At 45.2% G+C, this 17,280-nt stretch overlaps 1 protein-coding gene across 3 annotated transcripts in view; it reads right to left on the bottom strand.

Annotated features, from left to right (window-relative positions):
- Positions 1–17,280, bottom strand: part of DPP6 (dipeptidyl peptidase like 6) — a 1,916,598-nt gene that overhangs the window by 323,475 nt on the left and 1,575,843 nt on the right. For all 3 annotated transcript variants that reach the window (XM_063921873.1, XM_063921871.1, XM_063921872.1), the window contains exon 6: positions 10,287–10,339. In XM_063921873.1, the coding sequence (XP_063777943.1) occupies positions 10,287–10,339 (53 nt within the window). The remainder of the gene's footprint in view (positions 1–10,286; positions 10,340–17,280) is intronic.

Here is a 17,280-nt window from a genome sequence, read left to right as displayed (position 1 = left end):
CCTGGTGTAGTGGCGCTACTGTGCAGCATAATTTGAATAATGGAGACTACTATAATATGTAATATGAATTGGTATTATTTTGTGGCCACACCCCTTCTCCATGAAGCCACGCCCCTATATATTTTTAAATGCGCCTTCGGCGCACACTGCCTCTTTTTTACATAGGGGGGGGGGGCGCCGATGCCCTATCTTGCACACAGAGCTACAATGTCTAGTTACGGCACTGTCTGCACATCCAAAATGCCAGAGTCTACTGCACCGCTGGAGAGGAAAGGCCCAATTAGAGACTGCACACGGGCCCCCTCTGTCTCTTAAAGTGCCTGTGGTTGATTGGTTGGTAGTTTATCTCTCTCCACCTTATCACTTTCCAAGACTTCCTCATTATTGCGTTGGTGCTTTTTATGTGTATGCAGCTGCTGAGGACTTCGTGATGGCTTCGGTGCCCAGCAGCTTCATGTGCGATGTTTAGCAAATCCGTAGCCTGACAGTCCCAGCTGCATAGACATACGCATACAAACATGAATCAGGCCCAAAGTGTTATCCCTTAGATCAGTGTTTCTCAAATCCAGCCCTCAGTGTGCACTAACAGTGCATGTCTGCCTTATCTACTTGGGGTGTAGTGGAAATCTAGGCAGTCCAAAAATAGACAATCAAAAGTCGCCATGGACATAAGGTCAACAAGGTCATGAGGTTGACAATAACATATAGACACAGTTAAAATGCCACCCCCCCGTCCGCGATTGCGCCCGCCAGCAGTATTCGGCCACAACAAATTCATTTCTGAAATGCACGTAAAGAAACCCGTTTGGGCGCCCCAAACAGTATTTTTCACGATCGAGCCCATTACTTTAGTCAGGTTTAGGTGTTTTGCACGACTAAACCCGACTGTAATGGACGCGATCAGCACGATAACAGGGGGGCATTTGAATATTGCCTTCTATCTCCCGTCACTTTAGACGGAAGATCGAGGGTGCAATAAGATTATAGTTCCCCCCATAATGTTGACATATGTAAATAAAATAATAAATAATGGTACAAGATAGTTTCCCACTGAGGGGAAAGCACTATGCATGCGTAATCAATGATCCTGTTATGTCAGCCACATGGTCTGGTGAACCTAATTGTCATAGCAAGATATGACCTGTGGCGCTTCAGCTGTCGTGTAACTACACTTACTGGAGCACAGGTGTAATTATTACTGACTCACATATTTTAAAACATCCACGGATGATAATTATTTCTCTTGTGATTCTATATGGATACCTGGAAAACATGCACTGTTAAGCCAGGTACACATTATACAATTATCTGTCCAATCTGTCTGGTTGGAATGAAAATCTGGTAACGCATGGGAGTAAGGGCCTAATTCAGACCTGATAGCTAGGCTGCGTTTTCATACAGCTTGTGATCAGGTCTAAACTGTGCATGCACAGGCGCGTCACACGGGTACAAAGCGGATCACCGCTCAGCGATGGGTTTGTGTGAAGAATCCATTCGCACGGGCGTTCGCAAGGAGATTGATAGGAGGAAACCATTTGTGGGTGTCAACTGACCATTTTCTGGGAGTGGTTGGAAAAACGCAGGCGTGTCCATGCGTTTGCAGGGAGTGTTCCTGCTGTCAATTCCGGTCCCGGACAGGCTGAAATGTTCGCAACGTCTGAGTAAGTCCTGGGCTGTGCAGAGACTGCACAAAATCTGTTTGTACAGCTCTGCTACACATGTGTTTGCACATTTGCAAAGCGAAAATACACTCCCCTATGGACGGCGACTATGCGAATGCAGGGCTGCAAAAAGCCCCTAGCGAGCAAACAGGTCTGAATTAGGCTCTAAGTAATAATCGATCATTTGCTCCCAAACAATGGAAAATGAACAAAAATGGTTGTTCAGATAACTTGGTCAAATCAGACAGTTTTTGTCCATCTTCCAGTGTTAGGAGAAAATGGTCGATTGTTATTTGCTTCCATATATTACCAGATTTTCATTCCAACCTGACAGACAGAAAATTGTATATTGTGTACCTACTGTAGCTTAACCACTTAACTGATAGATAAGAAAGGGGGAAAAAATGCTCAGAAATTGTCGGGTTTTTATTTTCGAATTAGGTGAAGAACATGTATTAAAAGTTATCCAAAATGATTTTATTTAAAAATAAAATATATATTGATTGATTTTCAAACATTGCAATGTCACCTACGGAACATTGCAACTTTGCAACATTGATTTACCCAGTGGCAGCCACCAGGTACACTGTGGGGGGGCTAGGTGGGGAGGTGGTAATTTACATTTCCTCAGCAGCTGCTAATGTATGCAACCGCTTGGTGTGTGTGTGTGTGGAGGGGGGGGAGTGGAGTCCTGCCATGCTGACATATCAGCAGCATGGCAGACACCGGGGGAGGGTGCAGCAAGCAGAGGGACTGGAAGGCCCTTCTGAGAGCAGCAGCTGCGGGAAGATTCTCTTCCTGCAGCCCCCTGTACTGTCTCGCTGACTAGTTGCACTGTTTGCAACCAGCTCAGGTAATGCACTGATTAGTGTGGTCGAAAATGATGCGACCATGCCGGGCAAGTGGTTAAGGGTTCACTGAGTGCTGTATTTGGGAAACATTGTCCTAAATATTATTGAGAAAATATGTGAAATAAGGATACCATGTGAAAATTCATGTTTGAGAAATTGGTGAGAACGGAGTAAAACATAATGTAGAAAATATACTATAGAACACTGCTAAATATTATTTTATTCTCCAGTCTCCTACACTGCTGCTGTTACTGCTCCAATATGTGAAATGCACTGTGAGTGCTGACCAGTAGATGGCAATTGTGAGCAACTTTTGGAAAGCAGAGATAACAATTTTTTATCACATAACTGCTAGAATATTAAAGAAGAACATGCCTGGTTATTATAAGATCTCAAAACGGTTAATGTAAACCCAGGAGGCAGTAATGTTGAAAACTAAACATTACTCACAGAACAGTAAACGATAAAAGCAGACACTAATAATGTACTATTCAGCTATGTGTTCAGTCGCGTATACCAGAGCTGGTTAGTACAGTATCTGTCTCTGCAGAACTTTTATATGCCTGCCAGGTGCTTATTTCAAGTGTCACTGTCACCTCATACACAAGGGAAAAGGGAAATCTAGAAACAATGAACAATTGTTCAGTTGGAAAATAAGATTTTAACCCACTAATTTACTAATTATGGGATTTATCGCCTAATGGTGCCCACACATAATGTTGTATTGCAGCTATTTGCCAAATCAGATGTCACAGTGTGCCAGCATAAAACAATGCAAATGATTGATAGTGATGCTATTTATATACTGACAGGATCAGTATTGGGCTAGGAGGGAATGCAGTCTCTGACAGGATCAGTATTGGGCTAGGAGGGAACACGGGCCCTCATTCCGAGTCGTTCGCTCGGTAATTTTCATCGCATCGCAGTGAAATTCCGCTTAGTACGCATGCGCAATATTCGCACTGCGACTGCGCCAAGTAATTCTACAATGAAGATAGTATTTTTACTCACGGCTTTTTCTTCGCTCCGGCGATCGTAGTGTGATTGACAGGAAATGGGTGTTACTGGGCGGAAACACGGCGTTTTAGGGGCGTGTGGATAAAAACGCTACCGTTTCCGGAAAAAACGCAGGAGTGGCTGGAGAAACGGGGGAGTGTCTGGGCGAACGCTGGGTGTGTTTATGACGTCAAACCAGGAACGACAAGCACTGAACTGATCGCAGATGCCGAGTAAGTCTGAAGCTACTCTGAAACTGCTAAGTAGTTTGTAATCGCAATATTGCGAATACATCGGTCGCAATTTTAAGAAGCTAAGATACACTCCCAGTAGGCGTAGGCTTAACGTGAGCAACTCTGCTAAATTCGCCTTGCGAGCGATCAACTCGGAATGAGGGCCACAGTCTCTGACAGGATCAGTATTGGGCTAGGAGGGAACGCAGTCTCTGACAGGATCAGTATTGGGCTAGGAGGGAATGCAGTCTCTGACAGGATCAGTATTGGGCTAGGAGGGAATGCAGTCTCTGACAGGATCAGTATTGGGCTAGGAGGGAATGCAGTCTCTGACAGGATCAGTATTGGGCTAGGAGGGAATGCAGTCTCTGACAGGATCAGTATTGGGCTAGGAGGGAATGCAGTCTCTGACAGGATCAGTATTGGGCTAGGAGAGAATGCAGTCTTACGCCACCTGCAACTGTGCAATTACCCGGTGTGTGAGGTCACCAGTCTGACCGGGTGGTAGTCATGTGACCGCCGGTCGGCTGACCGACAGTCACATGACCTCCTCCGTGAGCCCGACGGCTCACTATCCCGATGGTCGGCATGCCGACCAACAGGGACTATTTCCACTTGTGGGTGTCCACGACACCCATAGAGTGGGAATAGAACCCGTGGCGACCGCAGGTCGCCACCGAGCCCGCAGCGTGGCGAGCGCAGCGAGCCCGCAAGGGGCTTGCTGCACTCGCCCCTCCCCGCCGGGATCCCGGCGTCGGTATGCTGCCGGGATCCCGGCGTCGGTAAGGTGACCGGTGGTCAGGAGACCGCCGGTCACCCGTACTACACCCGTCTGACCACACTCAGTGGCAAATGCAGGATTTCTGGAGGGGATTTTCAAATGTTTGATTTCAGAGCTATTGTCGCCGGTATCCGGTCTCTAGGTCGACCACACTTAGGTCGACAGTCATTAGGTTGACCACTATTGGTCGACATGCATTAGGTCCACATGATTTCTAGGTCGACGTGGTCACTAGGCCGACATGTTCTAGGTCGACATGTTAAAAAGGTCGACATGAGTTTTTCACAATTTTTTTTGAACAACTTCATACTTTACGATCCACGTGGACTACAATTGGGAACAGTAACCTGCCCGAAGCATGGCGAGTGAAGCGAGCCATGCGAGGCGTCACGGTGCACTAATTGGGGTTCCCGGTCACTCTACGAAGAAAATGACACCAAAAAAAAAAAAAAAAACCTCATGTCGACCTTTTGTCATGCTCATGTCGACTTAATGCTTGTGTCAACCTATTTTGGGTGTTGAATTAGTCACTGTCGACCAATAGTGGTCGACCTAGATACTGCCGACCTAAGTGTGGTCGACCCTATAAACCACACCCATTGTCGCCAGCCCATGAAGGATGCATAAAAGTAGCTATAGTCTGCCGCAAAGTGCAGTTTATGTAATACACATATGCAGGCCCAGATTTTAAGTAACAGCCAATCAGCTCCTAACTGTCAAACCTAGCCTATAACATGGTAGTTAGGAGCTGATTGGCTAGTACTTTATCACCGTCTATTTTATCTCCATCCAAGGCTAAGTACATCTCTGGCAAGATGATTGAGCACTCAGATCCACAAACACACACACAGCAGACTTGCCAGGAGAATCTGCTGTCACTGGGCATGTGCAGCAGCACCATGCCGCCCTTTATACTGCATGTAGTGGTCATTGGCCAGGCTGAGGGGAAGGGAGGGGAGGGGGTTCTGGGCAACTGGAACCCCCCTGCATTTGCCTATGACACCAACAGGCTGCACTGGAGCCGATAGTGACCTGGAGACTTGTTAAATCATGTCTGATTTGTCCGCTCACTTGTGTAGCCAAACTGAATGATATTCCAGGAGTCAGACCTTTAGAACTGGCCTCAATTGTCTCGTCCCTGACCCAGGTATGCTACAGTATTGTCCACGAATACCAAAATAAGCTGCTAAATGAAATTAGACAGCAGATCCCTTTGTGTGAACATAGAGGACCTAATTCTGAGTCGCACACAACAGTCCACGAAGTAGCGCCTCTTGGCGGTCCCCACCTGCACGTTTGTGGCAAAGGAAAGTCCTTCCCTTGTTTACATCTATGCGGCTGAATGTGAAAGGACTGAGACGCCCTCTTATAGCGTCCATGCACACTGTAATACTGATCACTGCATCCTTATACGCCACCATCGATTACACCATTGAAAATTGCACCAGTCCTATGGCAGACGTAGTTTTTCCGTCTGACCATGGCCTCCTATGCCTGTTTCTGTGCAGCAGTGAATGCAGCTGATTGCATTGACACTCCCATAATGAACGCCCCATTATTGCATGCAGTAGCGGATCTTGCCACGGGCAAACAGGACTTTTGCCCGGGGATCCGCCTTCCGGAGGGCGCCAGCGCCATCCGGAGGGCGCCGCACCATGGCAAGACCCGCTGCTGCTGTGCCCCCCGTTGGTCGCTCTGTGCCGCTGTCCCCCGCTGCCCCCCGCTGTGAAGGGAACTAGAAGCGTAGCGTCTAGTTTCCCTTCATGGAGAGGACCTTTACTGTGCGGTGCGCGATGACGTCATCGCGCACCGCACAGCAAAGGTCCTCTCCACGAAGGGAAACTAGACGCGAGCGTCTAGTTTCCCTTCGTGGAAAGGACCTTTGCTGTGCGGTGCGCGATGACGTCATCGCGCACCGCACATCATTTCACTACTGTACAGGGGGCGTAAATGACCACGCCCCCTGTACGAAGCCACGCCCCCTTTGCCCGCCCGGGGCGCTGGAAGAAGCAGAACCGGCCCTGATTGCATGCCATCTCCCATTCACCGCAGGAACGCCCATACTTTTCATCACCTTTCTGATACCGTCTAATAACTTGCAACAGCTCCTTATCATTAACCCACCGGGCTTTTTATGTTTAATAGGGGAGCAAACAGCTGAATTAAAATGAAACTAAACATTAAAATCATTAACTCTAAACTATCTCTGCAATCACACACTGTATCTGTACAATGACTGTATAGGTAGCAAAAACCAGGTACATCACACATTCAGAACCCCCTCCCCCATCTATAAGAATGCCAACCATTGACTTATAAGCACCACCACATTGATCTTAGTAAATGGGTCAGACTCCAACCCCCATCCTATTAACATAAATAGATAAAACATTATTCTAAAGAGTTAAACATATTTTATGGATGTATCAAAGTTGATGTATCAAGCAGTGAAAAGAGTGGAGAAGTCTACCAACGGGGGAGTTGCTGAGAGTATCCAGTCAGCATCTACCTCTCATTTTATAGAATGTATTTGATAAATCATCAAAGCTGACTGGTTTGTATGGGCAACTTCTCCACTGGTCCACTTCGCCACTCTTTTCATTGCTTGATACATCCAGCCCATAATCCATTTGTGGATACTTCTTATAAGTTTATTTTTGTGGAACACATTTTCCGTATACGTTTGGAATTATAATGTTTACTTTGGGACATGGGTGTACAGGGCCCCACCTATTACATACTGGAGCCCCACCTATTACATACTGGAGCCCCACCTATTACATGTTAGAGCCCAACCTATTATATACTGGAGCCCAACCTATTACATACTGGAGCCCCACCTATTACATGCTGGACCCCGACCTATTACATACTGGAACGCCAGCTATTACATACTGGAGCCCGACCTACAGTATTACATACTGGAACCCGACCTATTAAATACTGGAGCACCACCTATTACATACTGGAGCCCCACCTATTACATGCTAGAGCCCAACCTATTATATACTGGAACCCCACCTATTACATACTGGAGCCCCACCTATTACATGCTAGAGCCCAACCTATTATATACTGAAACCCCACCTATTACATACTGAAGCCCGACCTACAGTATTACATACTGGAACCCGACCTATTACATCCTGGAACCCCACCTATTACATACTGGAGCCCGACCTACAGTATTACATACTGGAACCCGACCTATTACATGCTGGAGCCCTACCTATTACATACTGGAGCCCCACCTATTACATGCTAGAGCCCAACCTATTATATACTGGAACCCCACCTATTACATGCTGGAGCCCGACCTACAGTATTACATACTGGAACCCGACCTATTACATGCTGGAGCCCCACCTATTACATACTGGAGCCTGACCTATTACATGCTGGAGCCCCACCTATTACATACTGGAGCCCCACCTATTACATGCTGGAGCCCCACCTATTACATGCTGGAGCCCAACCTATTATATACTGGAGCCCCACCTATTACATGCTGGATCCCCACCTATTACATGCTGGATCCCCACCTATTACATGCTGGAGCCCCACCTATTACATACTGGAGCCCCACCTATTACATACTGGAGCCCCACCTATTACATACTGGAGCCCCACCTATTACATGCTAGAGCCCAACCTATTACATACTGGAGCCCAACCTATTACATACTGGAGCCCAAACTATTACATACTGGAGCCCGACCTATTACATACTGGAACGCCACCTATTACATACTGGAGCCCGACCTACAGTATTACATACTGGAACCCGACCTATTACATACTGGAGCACTACCTATTACATACTGAAGCCCCACCTATTACATGCTAGAGCCTGACCTATTATATACTGGAGCCACACCTATTACATACTGGAGCCCCACCTATTACATGCTAGAGCCCAACCTATTATATACTGGAGCCCAACCTATTACATACTGGAGCCCGACCTATTACATGCTGGAGCCCCACCTATTACATACTGGAGCCCGACCTATTACATGCTAGAGCCCAACCTATTATATACTGGAGCCCAACCTATTACATACTGGAGCCCGACCTATTACATACTGGAACGCCACCTATTACATACTGGAGCCCGACCTACAGTATTACATACTGGAACCCGACCTATTACATACTGGAGCACCACCTATTACATACTGGAGCCCCACCTATTACATGCTAGAGCCCAACCTATTATATACTGGAACCCCACCTATTACATACTGGAGCCCGACCTACAGTATTACATACTGGAACCCCACCTATTACATACTGGAGCCTGACCTATTACATGCTGGAGCCCCACCTATTACATACTGGAACCCCACCTATTACATGCTGGAGCCCCACCTATTACATGCTGGAGCCCAACCTATTACATACCGGAGCCCCACCTATTACATGCTGGAGCCCCACCTATTACATGCTGGAGCCCCACCTATTACATACTGGAGCACCACCTATTACATACTGGAGCCCCACCTATTACATACTGGAGCCCCACCTATTACATGCTAGAGCCCAACCTATTACATACTGGAGCCCAACCTATTACATACTGGAGCCCGACCTATTACATACTGGAACGCCACCTATTACATACTGGAGCCCGACCTACAGTATTACATACTGGAACCCGACCTATTACATACTGGAGCACCACCTATTACATACTGGAGCCCCACCTATTACATGCTAGAGCCCAACCTATTATATACTGGAACCCCACCTATTACATACTGGAGCCCGACCTACAGTATTACAGACTGGAACCCGGCCTATTACATCCTGGAGCGCCACCTATTACATAACTGAAGCCTGACCTATTACACGCTAGAGCCCAACCTATTATATACTGGAACCCCACCTATTACATACTGGAACCCGACCTATTACATCCTGGAACCCCACCTATTACATACTGGAGCCCGACCTACAGTATTACATACTGGAACCCGACCTATTACATACTGGAGCACCACCTATTACATACTGGAGCCCCACCTATTACATGCTAGAGCCCAACCTATTATATACTGGAACCCCACCTATTACATACTGGAGCCCGACCTACAGTATTACATACTGGAATCCGGCCTATTACATCCTGGAGCCCCACCTATTACATAACTGGAGCCTGACCTATTTACATGCTAGAGCCCAACCTATTATATACTGGAACCCCACCTATTACATACTGGAACCCGACCTATTACATCCTGGAACCCCACCTATTACATACTGGAGCCCGACCTACAGTATTACATACTGGAACCTGACCTATTACATGCTGGAGCCCCACCTATTACATGCTGGAGCCCCACCTATTACATACCGGAGCCTGACCTATTACATGCTGGAGCCCCACCTATTACATACTGGAGCCCCACCTATTACATGCTGGAGCCCAACCTATTACATACTGGAGCCCCACCTATTACATGCTGGAGCCCCACCTATTACATGCTGGAGCCCAACCTATTACATGCTGGAGCCCCACCTATTACATACTGGAGCCCGACCTATTACATACTGGAGGGTTTTTTTTACCCATGGGCATTCCAAGTCCAAAAATCGTATAAACCAATATGGGGATGATATAAAGTAGCCATGTCACACAAGGACATCACAATGCTATTCTCCAATCCTGTACTATGCTGAACAACAAAACCTTGCTCTACCAACTAACTCCCCCATAAATCTGAAATTATCACTTTATTTAAAGTGAACATATAAATCTTACCTTGTGATGAGGTTACATAGGGCATACTGTGCAGTAAAAGAGTGCTGGTAAATCTGCAATAAGAATAATAATACAGAAGTAAGGAACATTGACATAAAACAGCAAATAAGATCAAACGGAACTCTAGTTCTGTACTGTGGACACATATAATAATTACGAATTCATAACATATAAAACAGACTACACTAACTTCAAGTATGCTGTTCTAGCAACTGTAGACTAAATAATAAAGCAGGCATGAAATCACCCAGCTTAAAGCTGCCCATACACTAGACCAACTTTCATCCAACTAGTTGGTTGGTTGGGATGAGAAGCTGGTATGTATGGGAGCAAATGACAATCAGCAATTTGCTCCCAAATGCCAGAAAACTGACTGTCATTGAGATAAGATGTTTAAATCAAACTAATTTAAGCAACGTGTCTGAACCAGGGCCGTAGAGAGGTTTGCTGTGCCCGGGCACCGTACGTAATGTGTGGCATAATTGGAGCATGGCCATGCCCCCCCACTCTCATAAAAAACAAACGTATATACATATAAAACTTTATATGCGATGCTGCACAGGAAAGCACCCTTTCCCATAGAGGCTGGGCCCTGGGAATTAGTACCTACCGGTGGGACAGTTTCGTCCATTTCCCAGGGTTTAGGAGCAAATTCCTGATTGTAATTTGCTCATATACATTACCAGATTCTCATTCAAACCAACCAACAAGTTGTAAGGTTGGAAGAAAGCTGGTAAAGTGTATGGGCAGCTTAAGTGCATGCCTGAAGTTGTAGCAATGACTGGAAAAGGGGGCAATTTAGATTAGAGCAGCCTGAGGCCACCAACATTGCACATTTTCCCTCGCACCCTATAGAGATGGTCAGGAAATAGTGCAATGATGGGGTACCCTAATTCCCAGTCCACCGCACGTCGCTGAGAGTTGAATTGCCCCCCATTGTCCACTGATGATATTCATGATTTCATCTAAGTGATTTTAGCATAATTATATTACAGTTATCTATTATGCTGATAGGTGAGATCACATGAGATAATAACCTGAAAACTTTTTCTGCAATATATGTTTACTATATTGATACAGACACAATTAAACATTGATCAGCAGGCCAAGACATAAAGTGGAGATGGATAGAGAGTGATAAATGACCAGCCAATCAGCTTCTTATTGTCCTGTTTCAAACACAGCATGTGACATGGCAGTTAGGAAGCTGATTGGCTGGTCATTTATCACTCTTTATCCATCTCCACTTTATCTCTTGTTAAAGCTTAATACATTTGGGCCTCAGAATTTGCAATAGATGGCTATTTGTGTTCTGAGAAGCTGACTGCTATTTTCATGTTTATAATTATCTATTATTAATATACTTGCTGTTCTGTAGAGAAAGGTTCACTGAGAGTACTAGAATGTTTGTAAACCCTTATGTGTTGAAAGATTCATCTAAGGACAAGACGCAGTTTGGACATGCCTGATTTAAGGTGTAAAATTAAAGAATACCCAATAAATCAAATGGGGTCCAGTCTGAAGATCGACACTGTCTAGGTCGACAATGTTTAGGTTGACCACTATAGGTCGACAGTCACTAGGTCGACAGGGTTGAAAGGTCGACAGGGTTTCTAGGTCGACATGTGCTCGTTCGACAGGTCAAAAGGAAAGGGAAGGCATAGGGTACTTTATTACTTTATTTATTATGAAATATTTTCTGCATACTCCCTGAAAACACCAGTTTTGGGGGGATACTCACAAATATTAAGTATTACCCCAATGTTCTGTATGAAGGCAGGATCGCAGCAGGTATTGGAGACAGTAGCCGCAAACCCCATAGGTTTCTCTGGGGTTGCAAAGCTGTCAGATTTTCCAAGCTCCAGGATGCAAAGCATTCTGGAATTTGGCCCCCACAGCTAAAATCAGCCTATGGGTTCCTCTTCGCCAAAACTACTAGGAGAGGGTTCCACCAGAGTCCACGCCAGCAATGGCCACCACACATGCGTGGTCAGCAGACTGCACATGCACAGGAGTGTTATACTGCAGACTGAGAAGAGCAAACACAACACCTATGTGCTGAAAAGCTGCGTTTGATATCATTAAGAAATTCTCCATTCTTCACCCGGCGGTTCTTCAATTAAATAGCAGTAAGACACATGGGGGGTAATTCCAAGTTGATCACAGCAGGACATTTTTTAGCAGTTGAGCAAAACCATGTGCACTGCAGGGGGGGCAGATATAACATTTGCAGAGAGAGTTAGATTTGGGTGGGTTATTTTGTTTCTGTGCAGGGTAAATACTGGCTGCTTTATTTTTACACTGCAATTTAGATTGCAGATTGAACTCACCACACCCAAATCTATCTCTCTCTGCACATGTTAAATCTGCCTCCCCTGCAGTGCACATGGTTTTGCCCAACTGCTAACAAAGTTCCTGCTGCGATCAACTCAAAATTACCCCCATTGTTCATCTGTTTTCCCATCTATCGTTCTGATGTACCCCTGATGAGGTCTAGCTAGAAACAAAACGCGTAGGGTGAAGGTGCTGTATTCAGGCCACCACTGTGGATGCTACTGTCGTGAGCTTGCTCCCTATTGTAGGGTAAAGGCAGGAAGCTGATGTCATTTGTCCTAAGTGGGTTAAAAAATAGTGCATCTCTAAAGAGTGCTATGGAAGCACTTTTTTACTGTAAATAATTTATAAATACTTTAACAATATCTAATGAGTGGCAAATGACCTTCTTTCTTGGGTGCTTTGTTGGTATGAGGGTTTAATTCCTGAACCCAAAAGGAACAGTAATTCATCATTGTACGCGGAAATTCTTGGTACCCTTTAAAGAAGATTCCATTTGGAGTAGACTGCCTGAAAGAGCAGTCATCATAGGGTCTATTCATAGGCTTGACCCACTGGCGTTTCTATAATGGGTGCAGTGTGTGCGGTGCACACGGGCCCCTGAGTCCAGAGGGGGCCCCCACCGCACACACTGCACCCATTTTTAAAATACTCACCCCTCCGAAGTCCAGCGCCGGCATCCGCAGCGCTGTTAGAACACAGTGAAAATGGCTCAGCGGCCATTTTCAAGGAGTTCTGCGCATGCGCAGTAGAGAAATCTCAGGGAAAATGGCTGCCACGCCATTTTCCCGGAGATCTGCGCATGCGCAGTAGAGTCTGAGCCCTCTAGGGCTCAGACTTTACAGCGCTCCGGGCAGATAGGAGGGGGCCCGAACGGAGGAGGCTGAACACGGGCCTCCTCCTCTCTTAAAACGCCCCTGGCTTGACCACTGCTAAATTCTAATTTACAGTACAAGTATTGTGCTAAATAGAATTCCTTTGAAGAGTGAAGCAAATGTCTGACAAATAGATTGCTCTGCTGAAACCCTGCCCCTCTGCCTTTATTTTGCAACCAGCACTGGACCTGATTCTGAGGGGTATATTTACTAAAGTAAAAGTTTTTAGAAGTGGAGATGTTGCCCATAGCAACCAATCAGATTGTACTTATTTATCTAGCACCTTCTAAAAGATAATAGCTAGAATCTGATTGGTTGCTATGGGCAATATTTCCACTTCTAGACACCCGTATCCCTGAGTGTGTAAGCACAGAGGTACAGTTGCAAATAAGATGCAGGATCTTAGAATTGCATTTGAAATGTATTAGGTGATCTAGGCTGGGCGGTGACTGGGAAGCGGCTATTCAGAGACAGAGATGCACCTTCCTATGGGAGTGTCCCAGGCGTGTAGCTGAACTGGTTGCTAAACAATTCAGGGAAAGTTGTATGAAGCAGTGAAAACAGTGGAGAAATGGGCCAATGGAGAAGTTGCCCATGGACACCTATCATCTTTGAAGTAACATTTATCAAGAGAATTCTATAAAATTATACATATCAGCTGATTGGTTGCCATGGGCAACTTCTGCACTGGCTCACTTCTCCACTCTTTTCACTGCTTCATTCATCAATTCCTCAGATGCTTAATTGCTCACATTGGAGGAAATACTACGAGGGCAAGTATGGGTTGGTGCAAGTTCTGATGGTGCGACCGATGGTTGCACATTCAGACACACGGCTGTACACTAGGGGAAGAGCTGATACTGGCATTAGCATAAAGTCTCAGGAATTACTTAATGCTAATACACTTCAGAATCAGACTCTCTGTTTCTAATACAACTGTAGTATTTTCCTTTGACTATTTTTACTATTTAAGTTACGCTCATTCAACAGAAGAAGATGCTACCAAGTCATCCCAGGACCCAGCAGTGAAGTTCCCACTAGGCTCATGCCTAGTGGTGCCATTTGCTGGGGGCAGCACGGCAGGTGCCCCCCATCGGAGCAGATTTTTTTTAAATTACCGCTGCAGAGAGACGTAGCAGATGGTGAGGGTGAGAATGGTGCTGTCCCCTACCTCATTGGTGTCTGTAGGGAGGGGGAGGCGTGGGAGGGTGGGTGACGTTCATCTGGTAACAGAGAGGCATCAGGCACTAGGACTCAGGACTACACAAACATTCCACTCACTCCATTGAATGGTGCCGATTGTTGGGGACCAGAACCGTCCTGCCCTCCATGTGCTGCATGAAGGGAGCATGCACAGCCCCCCGAGAGGCTTCTGCCACCACTGCACGGAGACTTTCTCCCTGGGACCCATGTGAGAGCTAAAGACTTCCCTTTGTGTGCGGATCAGGCTGCTGACCACTAGGACTCGAGTGCAGGCTGCATGACATGACACTGTGTCAGGATGCATGGGCTGGGGTAGCTGGGGGCATCTAGGCTGGGACATATGCATTGGCAACATTGCACCTGGATTTTCAATTCATTCAATTCTTAGCATGTCTGTTCTTGTGCAAGTCCATGTGCTGCACAGAGTCACTGAGAGGGTGCAATTCCTCCAAAATACATATTATTATTATTATTATTATTGTTAAAGGAGGCAACACATTTTTTGGGAGGGGGGGTGGGGGGGGGCGACAATTGTGTTGTGCCTACTGCCTAGTGGTGGCGTGACTCCTAAATCCGCCTCTGCCAGGACCCAGAAGGTAACAGGCATTCCAATGTCTAGCAACATACTGTACATGGGGCAAAGGTGTCCAAGCCAATAAATTAATTTATGTGTAAATAAAGCAATTCTGTCAAAAGACAGACATTTCAGCTTTCTATAAAATGTATTACAAAAACAAATAGTTTGTGTTATAAGGAAGAAAACATTTACATTAAAGCAGGACAACAGCTGCAATGCAAAGCTACCAGCCAATCTTAAAAATAGAACTATGAGAGGGATTAGAAAGTAGGAAAAAATCAATCTAGATCTTATTTCATGCAGCAGGCTGCTCCCCATCCTGCTCAGCCGAGCATTGATGCATTTACATGATTTTTGGCACTATATGAAAAAAAAAAATCATGGTGCGTCCTCATACATCATTCCCTCAGAAATAAACAGCATAGTGAGAAAATCAATCTATATTATATTTCATGTCATGTAGAGCTGATGCCTGTCTATATACCTTTGGCACAGAGGTTTACATATAATGAAACATTTAAAGTGCACCTGCTGCTTATATGCTGCCTATGATACCACTAAGACTATGAAAATGCAATCAGGACTTTTTTATCCAAAAAGAGGGCATGACCTCACGGTAGACACCGCACACATGAGCATAGCATATACAGTATTCAGAGCTTGCTCTGCTAAGCAGAGCAGCGGGTGAGAATGGGCCTTCCAACCTACCCCACCCGCACCCTCACCACAGGACTCAGCAGCCATTGGCTGGGACAGTGCCCAAAAACCAGGACTGGCCTGCCAAAATTGGGCGGTTGGGAGGTATGCCACTAGCCTAGGGACCACTGAAGTAAGAAATCACACACAAAGGGTGAATGTGAATAATAAGCATAGCTTCATTGATCTTCATATAAATACAAACTCTCTGAGAAGTACCAGCTTTTTTATTATAATTACGCTATGGCCCAGATTTATCAAGCCTTAGAGAGTGATAAATTGCATGGTGATAAAGTACCAGTCAATCTTCTCCTAACTGTCATTTTTACAAACACAGCCTGTGACATGGCATTTAGGAGCTGGTTGGTTGGTACTTTATCACCGTATAAATGTATCACTCTCCAAGGCTTGATAAATCTGGGTCTATATGTGAAGATTGAATTAAACCAGTATTCACATTCATATATTGGCCAGAATATAATAATTTCTGAAATCTGACTTATCACCATATACACAATATACATTATAAAAGAAGACATCATACACACACAATTTAACACTTCAATTTTATTTCAATATTTTCCAAACCTAAGCACATTCTTCAACTATATTTTAAACCTATTATTTTGCTATTGGTTGAATAAAATGCTTTTCTGACCTAATAAGTTATATGTTAAATTAAACTTAATGCACCATATACATGACTCTGTTTTGTCTTGCGTCTAATAAACCACAAACACACATGCTGACCGTGGTTCCTCCAACAAGCTCGGGCTGGGTAATTGGTACCCGTTTCCTTCTCCCTCTCTACGCCCCTGTGTATATGTGGTGGAATTCACGAATATCTAGTTATTATCATTCTTTATAGTCCATTCAGCATAATGTCTTAGAACAGCATGTCAATCTACTAGCATCATTGTTGTTTTTATTTTATTACTAGCTGGAGTACCCGGCGTTGGCCGGGATTTTAAGAATTTTAATATTAAACACACAGTATAAATAACATAGTATAAAAAAGCATGGAAAATGTTATACACTTCAATAAAATGAAAACCCAATGTGCTGCTGGGGGGCCGTGCTACTTTCACTATATAACTCTCAGTGTGTGGGTTTGTGCTACCTGCATTCCCCTCCTCACATCATGTCACTGGCCCTGTCACATGGAGCTCTATCATCACTGGCATATCATGCATGTCCTGATATACTCTGTGCTGCTTGCCCACCCCTAGTGTGCTAGTGGTGTTTTACCCCCACATTGTTTGTTCCCAGAGTGTAAGTCATATGTGTAGCAAGTTTGGTGTAAATTGCT

Source organism: Pseudophryne corroboree, chromosome 5 (genome assembly GCF_028390025.1).
Source record: "Pseudophryne corroboree isolate aPseCor3 chromosome 5, aPseCor3.hap2, whole genome shotgun sequence".
Classification (NCBI taxonomy): Eukaryota; Metazoa; Chordata; class Amphibia; order Anura; family Myobatrachidae; genus Pseudophryne; species Pseudophryne corroboree.
Note: the sequence above shows the minus strand (reverse complement) of the source record. Positions and strands in the feature narration are given on the sequence as shown.